Source organism: Labrus mixtus, chromosome 11, assembly GCF_963584025.1.
Source record: "Labrus mixtus chromosome 11, fLabMix1.1, whole genome shotgun sequence".
NCBI lineage: Eukaryota > Metazoa > Chordata > Actinopteri > Labriformes > Labridae > Labrus > Labrus mixtus.
The window spans coordinates 7,160,347-7,179,932 of NC_083622.1; the positions used below are offsets into that span (position 1 = coordinate 7,160,347).

The window sequence follows — 19,586 nt, forward strand, 5'->3', positions numbered from 1 at the left end:
AGAAACGAACAAAAGAAACCCCAGAGTACAACATGTTACCTGGCTCGAGTTTTTGCAGGTGCAAGTAAACATCAGATTTGCACAAGCGCAGAGCCATCGTGGTTTGTTTGTTTGTTTGTTTTGAGAACATGTTGTTTCTGCAGCTCCAAAATCCTCCAACTGGACATATTTTGACCTCAGTGTTCAGTTTGGGAGGATTCATTGTCAGGTATTTTTGCATATTTGTGCAGAGAGCTGAGCATGTGTTCATTTTGTACAGTGGTCTGATCAATAATTCAGGCGGTGTCTGGGGTTAGTTTAGGACTGGAGCTTAACAAGCCTTTTTAAATTATATATAGAAGAGCATTCTTGATTTATTTGAAGAGCCTCAGTGTGCATAGAAGTGCTGAGTAAGCGTCTGACTGTGAAGTTTGCAGAGCGGCCTCCGAAATCTGACACCTGACATCATCTGGCTGTTAGAGTTAAACCAGATGTTAATCCCCGCCTGCAAAAAAAAAGAAGGAGACTCCTCCCCGGGACCTGGTGCTCCCGCATTGTACTTCCTCAAACTCTAGACCATATAAACTCACACACTGACCTACTTTGTCATCAGAGGAAGACGGCATCAGACCCACAGAACCTCCGCAAACTCTTTGACTTTTGGACTGAAGGTAACGTTTGTCATTCACTGATTTCCTGATACAGAGTTTAACTTTCAGTTCTGTGCATTCCTCCTCTGCAGCTGGTTTTAGAGGCTGTAAAAAAAAAAAAAGGTCTGAAGGTATTCAGATGGTTTCATTCTGATGTTTCTGTGTGAAACTTCAACAAAAGCGCTACAGAACTGATGTCATTCCAGCACCGAGTTGTCTGGAAAGATTTTGCATTTGACTCTTAGGATTTCTTTCCTTTCAATGTTGGCTCTTTCGCAGCTTTTTTTTCCAGCTTAGAAAGTAATTAGTCTTAACAGGATCAGGCTTAGGGAGACATTTGGACCCATTTGCACCTTTTTAGAAAGAGTTTAGGAAAGTCAGAGCAGCAGGGAAAGAGAGGCATGCTCGTGGAAAAACGGACACGTTTCAAAGTGTTGCTGAATTCAGAGGAGGCTTCTTCTGACTCAGACAGGGAAACAGCACAGTGTGCATACTTTCCAGTTGACTGTAAATGATTTGCATAGATTATGAAACCCCCATTTCCTTTAAAAAGCAACAACAACACAAAGGTTAAACTTTGCTGTGCATCAAATCGATCTGTGTAGGAAGGAGAAGAAGTACAGCAGCCTTACAGTGAAGCAAAACACTTGTTTTCTGCTTCTGCAAACTCCAAAGGTCAGAGGTCAGAGGCCTTTACTGGAAACAACAGACAGAAATGCAGATTAGAAGCAGGATGTAATAAAAAGAAGAGACACACACGGGGGGGAAGGTGATGGGTGACAGATGGCAGGAAAGCAGAGAGGAGCACAGAGAGAGGAAAAAGTTCAAACCTGGAGAGAGAGCGAGAGAATGTGGCTCCCTGAAAGAGCGAGCGAGAGGACCCCTCAGACACTTGAACTAAAAGTTCACACATTTATTTCACAAGAGTTTAAGATTGTAATCAGCTGTTTGGTCCTCCAATGTTTGGTAAGAAGCAGCGGATATCCAGAACCTGCAGGTTTCATTGTTTGCGGCAGAAAGAAAAAGTGGAAAACCACAGAAATGAGCTCGGCTCAGATTGTTGGAAGTGTGCAGCAGGTTTCTCTCCTGCAGAGTCAGATGTTGGAGAGTTTCCTGGAAAACAAAAACGTTGCTTCTTCTTTTAGCGTTTAAATGAAACTCAGACTCTCACGGGACAGGGAACCAGATCACACAGAAACCAGTACATATTATTATAACGATACTGGGTTCCTTTTTTTGAGATTTCATTCAATTAATGAATAATTATGATTCTCTTTGAATTCTCCTCACAGCTGTTTGAAGTCAGAGGTTTCTATAGGTCTTCTTTGTATTTGAGGTTTTTTTTTGTTTGTGTTGTTTTGCAGGATGTTGTCGTGCGTGTGCGTGTTGCTGCTGTTGGCGGCCTCGGCTCAGAGTCACCTGGATGAAGCCACTCTGGACTCGCAGTGGGAACAGTGGAAGATGACCCACACCAGAGAATACAACGGCCTGGTGAGTGTCTGTTTGCTACGACTCTACTTAAAACTCTCCAGTGCTTTAAAATGTGAACTAAGAAAATAACAAGTAGAAAAAGTCAGACAGGCTGCCTCTGAATTCTTCCTGAGTTGCTTGTTCACACATGCACCTGACAGCAGGAGACTCTCCCTGTTGGACCGGGGTGGGGGGGGGGGGTTCTCAGGAGGCAGGACAGGATGTGAAAGAGGTAGACGACGAAAAACAGAGTCCGACTCTATAATGAGTTCATTACGAGCACGGAGATCGTTCCGGCTGTGTGCATGCAGTAGTCACAGGATATAAACGTCGCCCCCTCCTGCTCGCTCTCTGGGAATTTTCATGAATATTTCCTTCTGCATTCTCACATCGGCTCACCTCGACTCCACGCCAAATTTACTATGGGAGTGCCAGGAAACATTCTGAGTAAAGTCAGAGTTAAAGATGTGTCCGTTTGCGTTCACACATGCAGCTCACCCTGAAATTTTTCACCCTGAAAGTTGCTCAGGCATGTTTGAAAATTGAGAACGCAAGGCTGCACAACATTTACTAATTTAAAAGCATCATACTTCCACGATTCTGTGGTTGTTTTGAGTCGTGAATTCAGGAGTATTTATTAACAGATCTCAGTCCACAGCTGAACCTGAGGAGGGATCTGTGCAGACCAAAGAACATAAAGAACTCAGGGAGCTGAAGAGGGTCAAAAGTAAAGAGAGGGTGATGTTTGTGGACAAGTTGGGAGCCCCAAAAGTATTTTCAAGTATTATGTCAGAACATTTTTAAAGAGAGGAGTCAGAGTGAATTCACCTCAGTGGTACAAATGCAGAAATGTTTACGGAGCCTTCTCCTCTCCTGTTTCCTTTTTTTTGTCTTTTTGTTTTTCTTTACTTCTGTGTCTTTGCTCAACATGTGGACATGTTTGTGCTTGACTCACCGTCTGTCTCCAGCTGACTCAATTTCAGTCTCCTCTCTAGCAGCCTGTTTGTGCTGTCGCCTGTCTGGTGGCTATTTATCTGGGAGGATTCAGCTCCGTTTAGAGAACATTAAACAGAGCAGATAAATATCAGAATGGTTTTAAGAGACCTGACGGCAGTACCAGGTCTACCTCTGACTGAATCTGTTCTTTTGTTTGAGTTTAAATGTTGAAGGTGATACATGTATGAGAAATGCACATCTAACCTGCAGAAAATAATTCATCAGATGTTGTGAAAAAGGTTTTTAACAACTCTCAAACAACTATTGAAAACAAAGAGCTCTTTCGCCTTCTCTCTTAAAGGTCACATATTCAAAACACACTTCACCATGTTTCTCTAACTCTAATATGTGTCTCTAGTCCGTCTACAAACCCCCCAGTTATGAGAAAAGTCCACCCTCTCCGTCTTTTGCCTGCTCCACTTTTCAGAAAATGTGTGCTCAAACAGGCCGTTTGGAGATTTTCCCTTCATGACATCACAAAGGGCAGTAACCCCTCCCCCAGCTAGGTGTTTGTTCTGACCTCCGAGTCTGCCTTCTCACCGTAAACTATTCATAGCTTTCATGTGACGTCACACTCTTATGGAACCGCCCACCTGGAGGGCAAGAAAGGCTCTCTACCACCGTACGCTACTGAGAAGTTACTGGTCTCAGTTGCCCCCGACGTGTTTTTATCTGTTTTATTTAAAAACAAATTCAAATGAAATACAGGTGTTGTTTAATATGATACACTAACGCACAAGGAGACGAGCCTGAGTTTTGCTTCTACATAATTTAATCCGAGAAAAAAACAGAAAGGAGGACGTTTGTGGATTAAAGCAGTTAGACCCTCATGTGAGGGGAAACATCGGACTTCTCCTCATCCTGACATCAATTATAGTGTTGACTAATTCTAAATGTTCCTGCCGTTAACTCAAATTACTGCCCCAGAACACTAAGATTGACAGCTGATACTATCGCTAGCTAACACTAACTAGCTAATGTTAGCTAATTAGCACTCACCGATTCTTGAATGATGAGGAATTTCTTGCCCTTCACTTCTCAGACAACAGCAATATCGACCCAGACCGATCAATAATACATAAAGCTGCCTGTATGTTTGTAGACCGTAGAGATGTAAGGAGAGGGATTCTCCTCTAAATATCAACAATATCACTGAAGTGACGTTCTGGTGTTACGGTTAAAAGAGTGACCATGTTAACTGATGACTTTCAGACAAATGAGATATGTTTTAATGCAAAAAAAAAAAAGAGGACTTTACAAGACGTTTCTGTGTCACCACAAAAGCTGATCAAGTGGACAGTGAACCTGAGGAAGCCACCATGCTATACGTGTTGTTCTCTCAAATGTTTTACGTGCATTAAACTTTAAAAGTCAGTCTGAACGATCCTGGCGTGCGCTGGATCTCTCTGATCTAAAGAGTGACAGCGTTATCATTCACTGTCAATATTTAGCACACGTTCAAACATGCCATCACGTTCCTCTGGTGCCTGACACACAACGTGCATCCTTACTGCAAATACGTCAGGAAACAAATGTTAACTCGAGAAGGAAGAAATGTGAGGCCGGCGCCGCCTGCTCTACTTCCGTGTTTTGGCCCCGGAGAAACGAGACAGATGGAGTTAGAGAACAGAGGAATTGAAAAGTAAAGCAGGGCATGCACAATGAGAGTTTACAGCCACTCCGTCTCTCTCATCTCTCGCCAGTTATTCAGGAAAGTTAATTTTTCAAAAAGGCGGGAGACCCACTTCTTGCCAAAGTGTTTGTTTACTTCCTTTGATCCAGGAGTTCGCTTTGGGGGTTTAAAAAGGCAAATAAATAAAAAAATGTAAAAAACAGGCGAGGAATCACTAAATCTTTTTATCTTTAGTTTCTGTTTGAGTTCTTAATTGGGGTTAACTTTAACCATTAGCTCTTGTTTTATTCTGCTTTTGACACAGCAGTCTGTTGGTGTTGAAAAATATCAAACAGGGAATCAGAGGGGAGAAACTGTGTGTGTGCGTTCATCCGTTACCATGACGATTCGGACGTCATAGTTTAGTGAGCGCAGTCGTACGGCGAATACGTCTGAGAGGAGAAAAGGAGGTGCAAGGGCCGGGTCATTTTAATGTTTAATTCCCTACAGGCTGCAGCAGCTATCGCAGGTAGCTCCAATTAACACAAGATAAATCAAACTGTAACTATCAGGAGGCCCAACTAGTGATAGTCGGGCCCCTGAGAGGTCATGTGATAGGGCCCTTCTAAATCTGATTTGCCAGTGTGAGTTAGCGTTAGCCTCCTGGCTAACATCGGCCTCCTCTGCCTGGCTCCAGTCAGCTGTTAGAGCTGGTGCTGGTATGGTTATATCAGTCTGACATCGCTGGCTTAAAGCCGGGTTCATACTCCTGCATCAGATCAGCGCTGCAGCTACACCATAGTGACCCACGGCATTGCGAGCGCTACATTCTTGCTGTATTGGTGTGTCAGCGTGGCTCTGCAGTACTATGTGTCAACAAACACTTGTTGGCAGTCAGATTTCTGTGCTAGTTGTATTGCCAGTTTCTGGTTCCGCCACATTCTCTGCTTGTTTGTGTGCAGGAAACCATGGCGACCGTTATGTTGGCACTGATAAATATTGAGCAGCAGTCCATTAAACGGGCTCGCAGCGTTCTTCCTTCAGCAGAATTTAGAAAATGGCCGTGATGTTAGAAATGTTGTTAAATGCAGGAAATACGATGCTTTCCAGCCGTCCAATCAGAGGGATGCAGCTGCATCATTTCCATGCGGTCAAGGGCCCGCCCACAACATTTACGGCTTCAAGTTACTGAAACAACGATGAATAAAATCTGTGCTTTTGTTCCTTTAATAAGAACTGAAGTGTGTTCATGTTTGAAAAATGTGCAGCTGGGTTTTTCCTTTAGGCGGGGTTGGAAATACCTCAAACTTTTAACCCTTTGTGGTCACTTTTCTTTTTTGTTGTTGTTGTTCTTCCTGTCTGTAGAAGGATGGGAAATGTAGTTTAGTAAATGTGAAACTGCAGCAGACTACAAATTAACTTCCTGAGCATCTGTTCACCTCCGGCTAGAGGTCACCCCAGCTGTAAAGTGTTTGTGTGTGTGTGTCTGTGTGTGTTTGTGTGTGTGTGTGTGTGTGTGTGTGTGTGTGTGTGTGTGTGTGTGTGTGTGTGTGTGTGTGTGTGTGTTTGTGTGTGTTGAGTTTATCTATAGTGCTGTGTGTGCCTCGGTTCATGATCAGTATGTTAGCTTGTGTTTTTAGGTTGTTTTTTTATCTGTGTGTGTATTTATTGAAATGTGTGTGGACGTGGGTGTGTTCATTAGTGGTGCATTATTTACATTCCTGTGCAGTCAGCAGAACCTCTCCCCCTATCTCTCTCTCTCCCCCCTCCCTTTCTCTCTTGCCCTCTCTCTGTCTCTCTCCTTCTCTCCCCCCTCTCCCTCTCCCCCCTCTCTCTCTCTCTCACCCTCTCTCTGTCTCTCTCTCTCTCTCCCCCCTCTCTTTCTCTCTCTCTCTCTCTCTCTCTCCTTCTCCCTCTCCCCCCTTCTCTCCCCCCTCTCTCTCTTTCTCTAACTCTCTCTCCCCCCCTCTCTCTCTCTCCCCCCCTCCCCCTCTCTCTCTCTGTCTCTCTCTCTCCCCCCTCTCCCGCTCTCTCCCTCTCCCCCCCTCTCTCCCCCCCCTCTCTCTCTCTTTTGGTGGTGATTTTAATCAGTATTCCTCTGACAGTGCGTACAGTTCAACCCTCCTTGAACTGACATCACTGTAATAGAATCAAAGTCCCCTCTCGTCATTTGCATTTTCCATTACTGGAATGGATACTGAGATAGAAATAATGATTATAGCGATGCTAATGGTTGTCAAGAACATGAATACTAAGAAGTAAATGGAGTTTTTTTTCTTTCCTGTAACCAACCGAGCAGCTGCTTGTACCTCATCCCCATGATGTGACAAGACGTTGAATATTTGCATAGAAATGAAAGTGATGTTCTTTCTTATCTGGAAACAGAAACACACAGAGAGGCAAAGATCAGAAAGCAGCCGGTGTTTGGATAGAAGTTTCATTGGACGATTCTGCAGCTTTATCAAACGACTCGGGGAGACTGCTGTGTGAACATGCACTGATTTAATTGGCCTAATTAATGAAAGGGGGACTGTTACACAGGCGAGCTTCTCTCTCTTGATAATTAACTCGTAAATGTGTCCCATTTGCACAGATTGATGTTATTAACGTGTTAGAGTCGACGCACTGAGGCAAAACTTTAACTGAAATGAAGGTGACAGACGAACCAGTGACGACCTCCTGGTGAAGACCGTCAGAGGCATGTGCAGTGAATCTATGTGACACCCAAGCAGCAACCTCCGGTGTTGAAAAATGAAGCCGATGCTGAAGTGTATAATCCTGCAGTGTAAAGATTGTGTTTGGTTTTGATTTAAAAGTGACTCACACTCTTGTCTGTCTCAGGATGAAGAGGGGATTCGTCGAGCCATCTGGGAGAAGAACATGTGGATGATTGAAGCCCACAACCAGGAGGCGGCGCTGGGCATGCACAGCTACGAGATGGGGATGAACCACCTCGGCGACATGGTGAGTCTGAGACGGGCCTGCACGCCCGAGGCTGCTTTTCTAACATCGTCTCTCACTCTCATACCAGACAACATGATATCAGCCTTGTTATATCCAGACACAGAGACAATTTGACTCAATCTATTTCATCCCATGTCGTCTGTGAAAGGGTCTGTCGGAGTCTGTAGGACGCCCTGACACGAAGCTTTTTTTTTTGCAAGACAGGAAGTCATGATCGCTGACTGATCGAAACTGACATGTTTCTCACCAGTTTCATCCCCTTAATTCTACAATTCTACAATTCACTAAGCAGATGCTTTTATCCAAAGCAACGTACATCAGAGAGTAAGAACAACACAAGCAAGGATCTAGAAAAAAGGGAACGATCAGCTTTGAGTCTGATTGGACACACAGGTGTTGACAGGCAGTGCACAGAGACAAAGCACAACATTGAGGGCAGTTCTAGAGAGCTCTAATCAGTATAGAAACCATCTTATAAGTCGTCGTTATCAAACAAAAACCATCGTCATTACCATCATCATCATCAATAATATGGAGACCATCATCATTAAGTTAGTAGGTATTCATGAAAGAGCTGGGTCTTTAGCTTTTTCTTAAAGGTGCAGAGGGACTCTGCAGACATAATAGACATAGTGACCAATATGAAAGATTTTCATGTCATATATTCAGGTACCTGCAAAAAGAAAAGCCAGCTTCCCCCACCCCCCCCCACCCCCACATTTTAATCTCAGTGTGTTCCTGCACAGTTTGGACTCAATCAGCAAAATCCAATCCAGTCATTTCTCCGTCACATAACGCGCTTAGGCCAACTTTTTCAAAAACGCTGCGCAGGCCGATAACACCGCAGTAACAAAGTAATGTCTCTAAAGGGGAACACACACTGACTGTCAAAGAAGTCTCTGTGACGTCACCCTTTCGGGTTTCTGAAGAGACGCTTTTGAATTCCAACGATGGTGGTCGTCATGTTGGGAAGGCTGTTGGGAGGGCGCACTCACACAGGACTCGGTCGCTCTGCACCGTGCTGCAGCGCTCAGAGGTGAAACTAAACGGGCTTTGTTGTCTTTAAATCAGCTGCCCGCAGTGACATGCATGTCATGACTGATGGCTGTTCGTGCCTCATGATTCCTCCTTTAACTCGTAAATCAAAGATGGGAGGAAAGCAAAGCACGTGCAGATACAGCATCAGCTCGTTTATTATTGACAAGCGAAAGCAGATTCTGGACGAACAGACGATTTCATGTTGATGCAGGAACAGGTGGCCGGGAAATGGAGGATGCTTGTATCTTCATTTGGACGAGAAGCTCTGCAGTGAAACGAGAGGAATTGGCAGATGGGCTGCGTCTCTTTTCATTAATAATCGTCCTGCTCCCACATCGAGCTGTAATGAAAGCACGGGGGAATTCTGATAATAAGAGAAAAGCAGGATAACTGCTCGGTGTAATCCTGCAGCAGGCAGCTAAAGCACAGGAGTCACTTATTTGACTCCTCTTTGTTTCTTCTCCTTTTTTGTTTTGTTTTGTGAATGTTGAAGCCCTTTAAATCTGTACTTTTAATTCCCCCCTGTTCCCCCCTGCTGCTTGTACGCTACAGACAAATGGCGTTTCATTTCAGAGTAAAGTGCTTTAAAATCCAGCTCTATGAAACACTTTTCATCCTCCATCACCCTGCTGAATCAAATCCTCCCTCTCCTATATCTCCTCTCTCTCGTCTCTCGTCTTCAGTCTAAAAATAAGCCCTCTCTCTTCCTCTCTTCTCTTGTTCCTGTCCCGAAACATTTCAATCTCACAAGATTATTCAAGCAGGGAAGGTTTCACACCGTCTAATGTGGCGGCAGTACAACCTGTATCCCTCGACTGCTGCAGGTCATGTTTCTGATATTGCACTTTGCATGAGAATGAAAGGTCTAAAAGCTGTATATTAAATGTGAGTGGTGTCTCTGTCCATGCAGACGTCAGAGGAGGTGTCTGAGAAGATGACCGGCCTGCTGGTTCCTGATAACAGAGATCCCAACTTCACCGTGGAGCTGGACGTCGGACGAGTGTCCAAGCTGCCCAAATCTATCGACTACCGCAAGAAGGGCATGGTGACCTCTGTGAAGAACCAGGTCAGAGATCATACAGTTCACGTCTTTCCTCCAAATCATAATGACGTTCTTAAAACTGCATAAGTGTAAGAGCCAGAGTGAGCGAAAATGTTGAGATGAAAACTCTAAACTGCTCATGAAATGTGCAGTAAGAAGAGAGATATTAACTTCACCGGGGAATATTATAAGAACAATTTCAATTTCTCAGTCAATGAAAAAACTCTAAAGATCCAAAAGCAGAAATATATTTTGAAAACATGAAATAATGCTGATAACCTCTGAATGTTTCAGCCTCCTCTTCCAAATGAAACCAGTCTTTTAAGTCTTAAAAACATAATTAGTCACATCCAGCACTGAGAAGCCTTTTTGTTCTGAGGCTTTAATTCACATGAAACATCTTTAGTGGTGGGCGAGCGATGTGTTGGCCTTTCATTCTCGGTCTGCGCTGAATATTTCCCTTTTAAAAAAAAAACACCTGAAAACATTCGTTCTAAACTAAACTAAACGTCCTCGCCTGAGGAAGCAGCCTGCTCGCTCTGCTGCCGGCCTGTGAACACAGAGGGGAGAAAAGCTTAGATTAATGTAATGAGTCATTATGAGAGAATTATGAATGTAAACAAGGACTGTTTAGAAAAAGAAGAACATGAAGAAGGAGAACAAATCTGTGCTTCCTGCTAACAGGCAGCCGACGATGTGATGTTATCTAACGGACACACTGACGACTGCAGGCTGAAAAAATACTTTTAATTACTTTTAATAGTTTTTCTGAAAGGTGCAGTATGTAACTCTGACACCTAGTGTTTAAAATTGGTACTGCAGTCTAAATTCTAAACATTGTAGAGAGCTGTCTCCCCCCCCCCCCCCCTCCTCTCTAGAGTCGATGCTCATGCAGGTTACCATGTGGTGGACTCTGAAGCTTCAGTGTTTAGCCAGCTCTGCATCGGTCTGTAAACCTTTCTGCGTTCTAACCTCTCTCCATTTTTCAAAAGCATCTCCAATATTGATCCTAGTTTGAGCTCGTTTCTGCTCGTGGAGCTTATTAGAAACATGCAGAGGCTTTTTAGGTCGGGTACAATCACTTCTATCTGAACCACTTCTCTTGCCCGCTTCCATCGCTGCAACACCTGATGGATTGCCACGTCTTACCTCGGGAGACTCCGCCCCCCCTCCTGTCTGACAGGATAGTCTCCCGCTCTGAGGTGCATGTGTGAACAACCAGGTCAGGAGAATATCCGAAGTTGTCCTCCTGGAATTATCTCGATGTGCAGGAGTGCATGTGTTGAAAACAGCTTTGAGTATATCCTGCTGGGTGCAAAGTATTAAAATGAAATCATACAAAAAAATGCCTAAATTTGGGCACAGTTGGCTTAGCGGTTAGTCTGAGCGTCCCATGCACAGAGGCTGTAGTCCTCAAAGCGCCCGGCCCGAGCTTGAGTCTCACCTGTGGCTCCCTTCTCGCATATCTTTCCTCTCTCTCTGAATCTCTCTCTCTCGCTCTCGTCCTAATGTCTGACTCTATATCCACTGTCCTGTCTCAAAGCCCAAAAATACATCTTTAAAAAAGCTCTCATGTTCTTTGTTTTGGTATCAAACATTAATTTAGTGTTCGACTTTATTCTCCTTCATGAATCAAATTAATGTTCAAGGTCAAAGAAACAACTACAAGAACTAAAAGGTCACGATAACTCAAAAATATTCTCAATAACTATTCTCTATAACTCAATACTGTTTTATGATGCAGACACCTTAACGGGTTTATTTCACTCTCTAACTAATAAAATCAAAGTTACATTATTTAACATATCTTACCTTTGACCTAAAGCAACAATATGAGGAATCAAATCTCAATTTCACAGGAGTGTAGAAGTAGAAAAGAGATGGAGATGCAGTGTCAGTTCATGCAGCGGGTGTTATCGCTCCCTGGTGGCTGAAAATCCACCTGCAGGTTTAAACAGGATTTATTGATCTGCTGCTGCTGCTGCTGAGCTTCCTGTTGAATTATGCAGCAGTGTGACTTCCCTCCCTGCATACCAACAGCTCTCTGCTTCCTCCCAGCAGCTCCTTTTATCCCCACTCAAAGCTGTTTTCAGGATTTGGTTTGTTTTTGAGGCAAATTTAGTTTTTCATTCACTGAAAACGTCTCACAGTGAGCGGATATGATGACACACTCACAAAGATTTGAACGGATGGACTGCAGAGTTCAGACTGATTTCTTTAGGAGGAGAAGAGGAGATGTAGTTTAATACTTCATCACCGACAGAGAGAGGATCCTGCTCTATAGAGCTAAAGGTCCAATCAGTGAAATGATAAAGTGATCTTACTATGTGATCAGACATTAAGGAAACATGCTATGTTGAAGTGCTGGCTTCTCTGACAACAATGCAGCAGCCAGTATGTCCTCCTTCTAACTTTACATTCTGGTCCTGAATGCTCTGGATTTGTTTGGACCAGAGAAGGTAGGTGGTTTTAAGGCACCCCCACACGGCCGTTTTGGACGCCCCTCGGTTTGCCAGATATGAGAGCAGTCATCAGGTCAAACCAACAGGTGTTGCAGCGATGGAAGCGGGCAAGAGAAGTGGTTCAGATAGAAGTGATTGTACCCGACCTAAAAAGCCTCTGCATGTTTCTAATAAGCTCCACGAGCAGAAACGTGCTTAAAAACTAGGATCTCCCCCTCCTCCCTTCCTTCCCCTCTGCCTCCTCCGCCTCCTCCTCGTCCTCCTTCCAGCCTGCACAACCTAACTACAAACCAGAGACCCAACCAACAGAAATCTTCAAACCAAAGTTGTCAAAGTCTGCCCCCTAGTGGACAGACAGTAGAAGACACAAACTTATTTGTTTTATGCTCTTAGTGTCTCATTTAGTCTGATTTCCCTTCAGTCTCGTTATCAAATCTGCTGAATTATTTATTGGATGAATTAATTTTAAAATATATTTACATAATGTCTCTGTCTCAGTTTCCTGCAGCTGAAGGTGTCGTCTTCCGATCGCCTGGTTTGATGTTTTAACAGTTCAAACCCCCCTTTGTGAAGTTTACTGACGTTTTAGACAAAGACCAGCTGTGAATCCTCCATGAGGAGGAGGAACCAGGAGATCTTTGAATGTTATGACGGGAGAAAATATTAGAATAATGCATCCACTATCTCATCTCAGGACTTCTTGTAGTCTAAAGAACATTTCAGTTTATTATTTCTTCATTTTTCCGCCTTTTTTTCACAAATATTGCTTCAAAAATTCTCGGCCTGCCCCCCCAAACCTCTCACATCTCAACTACAAAGCCCGGACACACAGAGTGCTCGCCCTCTCGCCCTCTAATCCTCTCAATCCGCTCCTCTCTTTGCTGCCGTCAGCTAGGAGGTCCTGGACTCTGACCTGGAAGTTGTCAGGTTTTAAAAAGAGCTTTGTCCCCTCGGCTATTGAAGCTCTTAACAAGCTCCCACGCTGACTGTTGCTTTGGCTGCTTTGATTACTTTTAGACTGTTTCATGTGTTTATCTATTTGTACCTGACGGCGGACAATAAAGTATTGTATTGTGAACTCTGAATCACTTCATCTCGTCTCTGCAGGGCTCCTGCGGATCCTGCTGGGCCTTCAGCTCCTCCGGGGCCCTCGAGGGCCAGCTGGCCAAGACTACGGGTCAGCTGGTAGACCTCAGTCCTCAGAACCTGGTGGACTGCGTGACCGAGAACAGCGGCTGCGGAGGAGGATACATGACCAACGCCTTCAAGTACGTGCAGCAAAACGGGGGCATCGACTCCGACATGGTCTACCCGTACGTCGGAGAGGTAAGAGGGAATCGAACCCACAAATTTAACCTTCAGATTTACCGTTTCTTGTGTTCACATCTTGATAGCAGCTTTTATAAACTGTGCTTTATCGTCCTGTTTCAATTCATGATGTATCTGTGATGCTTGGACATTGACTGTGCCATGGACAGGGGCGTGTCCAGAGGGGCCCCCCTTTACATCTTATTGGCCACCCCAAAATCCTTAACCCTGATTGGCTATTTGCTTTACTCGAGGTGGGACTTGTGTTGAAATCCACCATTCAGGCTGTGTTGCAACAGGCAGCTCAGCGTCCAGATGTTGGTTTGCAATTTTAAAATTACTTTGAATTGTGACTTTGGGCCGACAAGATGTTTATCTCGCTGTTATCTTGTGATGCTTAAAAGTCGATGTGATTGGTGCAGACAGAAGGGGTTTATAAATGCTCTTCATTCATGTGTGCACACAAACTTCAGGCCACCCCTGAAACAAGTCAGTACATCAGTCGGGCCCCCCCGGGTCCAAAAAGTCTGGACACGCCCCTGGCCATGGAGTCAGTAAGTTAGCTGTGGGTTACATCTAGATGACCTAGTTTGTTTTAAAACTGTATTTTTGTACATTTTGTCACAGCAGTCAGAATATGCAGGATCAGCTGTTATCAGGAGATAACGTCCAGAAACAGAAGTGCACACACAGACTGAAACTAAAGCGCTCAGCTGTTCCCCTCTGAGGCGTCAGGAGGTCAAACGTAATCACATTTTAACAAACACAGAAAAACTGATGGCGGCAGGAATCACAGCACCGGCCTTTCAACTGAACAGAAACTTTCCTGTTTTCTTACTAAGCAAACGTCAAGTTCCTCTTCAGTTATCTGTGAATACAGGAAGTGGAGCTGCTTGTTAATGAGAAAAGGATGCAGAGTCATGATTGTGTGGATGTCGGGGGAAGAACAGAAATGATAGTCACTCGTGTCATGTGAATTTTATGACTCAAATTACGGAACAGGGTCGCAGCTACATTAGTATTTTCCCATCAGTTGGTTGTCGATTTTTGTCTTTATTTTGCAGACTTGCTCAAACGCCACAAACTGTTTTTGTTCCATCACAGTCGCAGCCAGAGGTCTTCTTCAGGTGATCATTTTTGAACCCTTTAAGATCACCTGAAGAAGACCTCTGCAGCGTGCAGCTCTCGATTCCTCCACATATCCTTCTTGTGTCACGTTAGAGGTGAAGAACCGATAAGTTCATGTGCACATTGTTTGTCTTTGTCTGCAGGACCAGCCGTGCCGCTACAACTCCACGGGTATGGCGGCTCAGTGCAAAGGCTACAAGGAGATCCCGCAGGGCGACGAGCACGCGCTGGCTGTGGCGCTGTTTAAAGTGGGTCCCGTGTCCGTGGGCATCGACGCCACGCTGAGCAGCTTCCAGTTCTACCAGAGAGGTCAGACACCGTTTACAGACCCTGAATGATCTTTACACTGTAGATGCTGTGAGGCCAGCAGGAGGTGTTTTATTTATGTTTTTATTTCATCTTTATTTGATACAGGACATGTTATCTCACAGTAAAGCGTTTATAACTTCAGCTAATTGTTTAATTGTATTATTACTCTCCCTGAGTGTGTTCAGGAAGACTCTGACTCCTAAAGGAGCAATATGTAACTCTGACACCTAGTGTTTAAAATGGGTACTGCAGTCTAAATTCTAAACATCATAGAGAGCTGTCTCCCCCCGCCCCCTCCTCTCTAAAGTCGATGCTCACGCAGGTTGCCATGTGGTGGACACTGAAGCTTCAGTGTTTATCCAGCTCTGCATCGGTCTGTAAACCTTTCTGCGTTCTAACCTCTCTCCATTTTTCAAAAGCATCTCCAATATTGATCCTAGTTTGGCAGGCCGAGAATTTTTGAAGCAATATTTGTGAAAAAAAGGCGGAAAAATGAAGAAATAATAAATTGAAATGTTCTTTAGACTACAAGAAGTCCTGAGATAGTGGATGCATTATTCTAATATTTTCTCCCGTCATAACATTCAAAGATCTCCTGGTTCCTCCTCCTCATGGAGGATTCACAGCTGGTCTTTGTCTAAAACGTCAGTAAACTTCACAAAGGGGGGTTTGAACTGTTAAAACATCAAACCAGGCGATCGGAAGACGACACCTTCAGCTGCAGGAAACTGAGACAGAGACATTATGTAAATATATTTTAAAATTAATTAATCCAATAAATAATTCAGCAGATTTGATAACGAGACTGAAGGGAAATCAGACTAAATGAGACACTAAGAGCATAAAACAAATAAGTTTGTGTCTTCTACTGTCTGTCCACTAGGGGGCAGACTTTGACAACTTTGGTTTGAAGATTTCAGTTGGTTGGGTCTCTGTTTTGTAGTTTAGGTTGTGCAGGCTGGAAGGAGGACGAGGAGGAGGCAGAGGAGGCAGAGGGGAAGGAAGGGAGGAGGGGGAGATCCTAGTTTTTAAGCATGTTTCTGCTCGTGGAGCTTATTAGAAACATGCAGAGGCTTTTTAGGTCGGGTACAATCACTTCTATCTGAACCACTTCTCTTGCCCGCTTCCATCGCTGCAACACCTGTTGGTTTGACCTGATAACTGCTCTCATATCTGGCAAACTGAGGGGTGTCCAAAACAGCCGTGTCGGGGGGGTGCCTTAAAACCGCCTACCTTCTCTGGTCCAAACAAATCCAGAGCATTCAGGACCAGAATCTAAAGTTAGAAGGAGGACATACTGGCTGCTGCATTGTTGTCAGAGAAGCCAGCACTTCAACAGAGCATGTTTCCTTAATGTCTGATCATATAGTAAGATCACTTTATCATTTCACTCACTACACATCTCACTGATTGGACCTTTAAATATTCCACTCAACTCTGCGGAACCACTTTCAAAGGATCCATCACTTTATGTCTCCTGGATTTGATTTATGTGTCATATTTTATCGCAGGCCGTTCAAAAATCTTAAATTTTAATCAAATATTTGAAGACACAAACCTCAAAAGTTACGTCCTCAGAGATCGTAGTAGCAGTATCTCTCTGGTTTTCTTGACCTTCCTCCCTCACTCTTCCTCTCTGTCGTGTGCTCAGGTGTTTACTACGACCGCAACTGCAACAAAGACGACATCAATCACGCCGTGCTGGCAGTGGGCTTCGGAGTGACCCCCAAGGGGAAGAAGTACTGGATCGTCAAGAACAGGTGGGTCACCTCACCTGTCTGAAGGCATCAGGTGGCTCAGACAGACGCCAATATGAAACCACGGTTTTGTGTTTGTCTTGGCGTCGATTTGATGACAAAATTGACGAGCTGAGATGATGTTTGACTCCGGGCGATGCTCAACAACAACGCTCATGCTTCTCTTGTCTTTCAATCTCTGACGCCTTGTGTTGTTTTTTTTGTCTCCTAATGACAGCTGGGGCGAGACATGGGGCAAGAGCGGATACATCCTGATGGCACGCAATCGTGGAAACCTCTGCGGCATCACTAACCTGGCGAGCTACCCGGTCATGTGAGGGACACGAGCGAGGACCTCAGAGGAAGACGAGGGAGAACGAGGACTACTGCGGGAAAAGTTAATTCCATACATCAGCAACCACTACGAAACACAACGGATGATTTAAAGTTTGTTTACATGGACTCGACCGATACAACACAAATAATTCAAACTGAAAGGGCCAAATGTTGCAGAGTTTTGGGTTTTAAACGTCCTGAAAATGCAAAGTTAAAACATGAAGGAGGTTTGGTTCTCTGGAGCAGTTTAAACTTCGTCTTTTCAGTTTCATCTCCAAACCAGCTTCATGTCTGTCGGCTCTTTGTCGGATGAAATACCTCCAGTTCTCTGTTTTTAACCCCCAAGGAAATGATTGCTTTAGAGCCAAAAGTGCCAAGTTTAATCCTCAAATCAAAATCTATTTCACTTGTAATCTGTGACAGTTCCCTTCTTATTGTTTGACTCACAGTTTGTGTAAAGCCTAACAGAGTTTAGAGTCAGTGATAGGACACATTGCTGGACGATGAAGCTCCTCCTTCAAGTCAACGCAGAGTCTCTTTAAAGTGTTTCTCTCCGTCGCATCGCATTTTGTTGTTTTTGTTGTTCTGTGAAGCACTTTTCTGTTGATCAAAGACTCTAAACTGATGTTTTCTATGAAGTTGAATAAAGGTTTCATTTTGAACTTGAATGCATCGATTGGGCTTTTTTTTCCACACATATCCAGAGAAACAGGAAGAGATTAGCTGCTGAGCTTTTCAAAGACACAGAGGCCGCTCTGATAAATGGATAATGACAACCTCTTCACTCGCTCAGCCAACAAACAAAAGCTTCAACATTAAAGGTTATCCAAAACACACTTCCCCATGTTTCTCTAACTCTAACATGTGTCCTTAGTCTGTCTACAAACCCCCCAATGATGAGAAAAGTCCATCCTCTCCGTCTTTTCCCTGCTCCACTTCAGAAAATGTGTGCTCAAACAGGCCGTTTGGAGATTTTCCCCTTATGACATCACAAAGGGCAGTAACTCCTCCCCCAGGTGGGTGACACTCCCACAGCTAGGTGTTTGTTCTGCCCTCTGAGTCTGCCTTCTCACCGTAAACAATAGGACATGGAGCGAGAAAGCCTGAGACACCCAAGCCCTTCCAGAGAGGGGGCGTGGTCAGACACAGTCATTTACATATTTAAAGGTACAGACACAGAAACAGCCTGTTCTGAGCAGGGCTGAAATAGAGGGGTTTATAGACATGATCAAACAAGGCCTCAAGCAGGTTACCTTTCACTTTGTATTTTTAACTAGTACAATCTAAAACAAATGGATTACAGACCTTTACTCCTGATGTTTATTCATAATTATGTTCTGTACAGTTTGTCTTTGTAGCTCCATCAGCTCGATGAGAAATCAGTCAAAAAAACTTAGAAATTTCATTTTTCATCGATTTGTATGTCAATGGATGCAGTCCAATGAAAGAGAGAAATCAAATAAGACTTAGCATTTCATATCTGTTCGGCTGCCATGCTGGGTGATGTCCTTTTGACCTTTCCTCCAGTACGCCGACAGGTCAACAGCACCTCTTGACCCCGACTCCGGTCCAGATCCAGGTCTCCCCGTGTAGCTTCTGACTGGACTTCAGAGACAAACGGAGACATGTGTAAGCGACCTTCCTGACCTTTACTTAGAACCACGGTCAAATGAAACATTTCGCTTCAACATCTGAAATCTTAAAGACCAACGAGAAGCTTAACAACGGAATTTATTCAACATATTAACTCTCTTAACTGAAGGATTTCCATTTTTTCACCCTCAGGATGAATTTCCAACATTACACACAGGATGTCTGATGCTGTCGCTCTGTTGCTGCAACATTTAGCCGACATTATGAACACCTGTAACGTTGTTTCCTTGTCAATACACACATTCTGATGTCCTTCACCCAACAATCACAAAGTCACGCCCCTTGATACACTTTTAATGGCATATTGAACCTCCTGATAAAAGGTCAAAGGTCACTCAGGTGGATTCAGTCCAAAGCAGATTAGATTCTTCTTAGATTCAGTTTGAATCAGACACACACCGTTATGGAAAGTTCAATGACTCTTGAGTCTGTGTTTTTAAGGTTTCTGCTTCACGCTGACAACCTGGAGGAGCTGCACACATCAGCAGAGCGAGTGACGGCGAGTTTAAAAAGTATCAATCAATCAATCATTATTTATACAGCGCTAATTCATAACAGATGTTTTCTTCAGGCGCTTTATGCAGGAAGGATTTCTCCTTTGTGTTCTTCACGTTCCTGTTGTCTACACTTCCTCTCCGCTGAGGTGGAGGTCGGAGCGGTGGTTGTGGGGAAGACAGAGTCTGATGGTGGAGGCTGGCCGTCAGGGACGTCGGGTGGTAGTAGTAACCCAACACCTCGCTGAAGGTTGGGGGAGCCTACAGCGGATCCGACATTTGGCTCCTTTCTTGCATGTCATTCCCCTCTCTCTCTCCTCTCTCTCCCTCTCTCTCTCTCTCTCTCTCTCTCTTCTCTCTCTCTCTCTCCTCTCTCTCGCTCTCTCTCTCTCTATCTCTCTCTCCCGCC

The 19,586-nt window shown here is 44.2% G+C and overlaps 1 protein-coding gene across 1 annotated transcript; it reads left to right on the forward strand.

Annotated features, from left to right (window-relative positions):
• The first annotated feature begins 509 nt into the window (after positions 1-509).
• ctsk (cathepsin K) lies at positions 510-17,698 on the forward strand. Its single transcript, XM_061049789.1, has 8 exons — positions 510-650; positions 1,994-2,120; positions 7,549-7,671; positions 9,620-9,775; positions 13,321-13,539; positions 14,793-14,958; positions 16,610-16,718; positions 16,933-17,698. The coding sequence occupies exons 2-8, from the start codon at positions 1,995-1,997 to the stop codon at positions 17,030-17,032; spliced, it is 999 nt and encodes a 332-aa protein (XP_060905772.1). The 5' UTR covers positions 510-650; position 1,994; the 3' UTR covers positions 17,033-17,698.
• Positions 17,699-19,586: the final 1,888 nt, after the last annotated feature.

Bases quoted from the DNA above. Each gene is read 5' to 3' on its own strand.
- ctsk (XM_061049789.1), top strand. From the start codon at position 1,995: ATGTTGTCGTGCGTGTGCGTGTTGCTGCTGTTGGCGGCCTCGGCTCAG. The intron at 9,776-13,320 runs GTCAGAGATCAT...TCGTCTCTGCAG, and splicing joins TGACCTCTGTGAAGAACCAG to GGCTCCTGCGGATCCTGCTG. The intron at 13,540-14,792 runs GTAAGAGGGAAT...CTTTGTCTGCAG, and splicing joins TCTACCCGTACGTCGGAGAG to GACCAGCCGTGCCGCTACAA.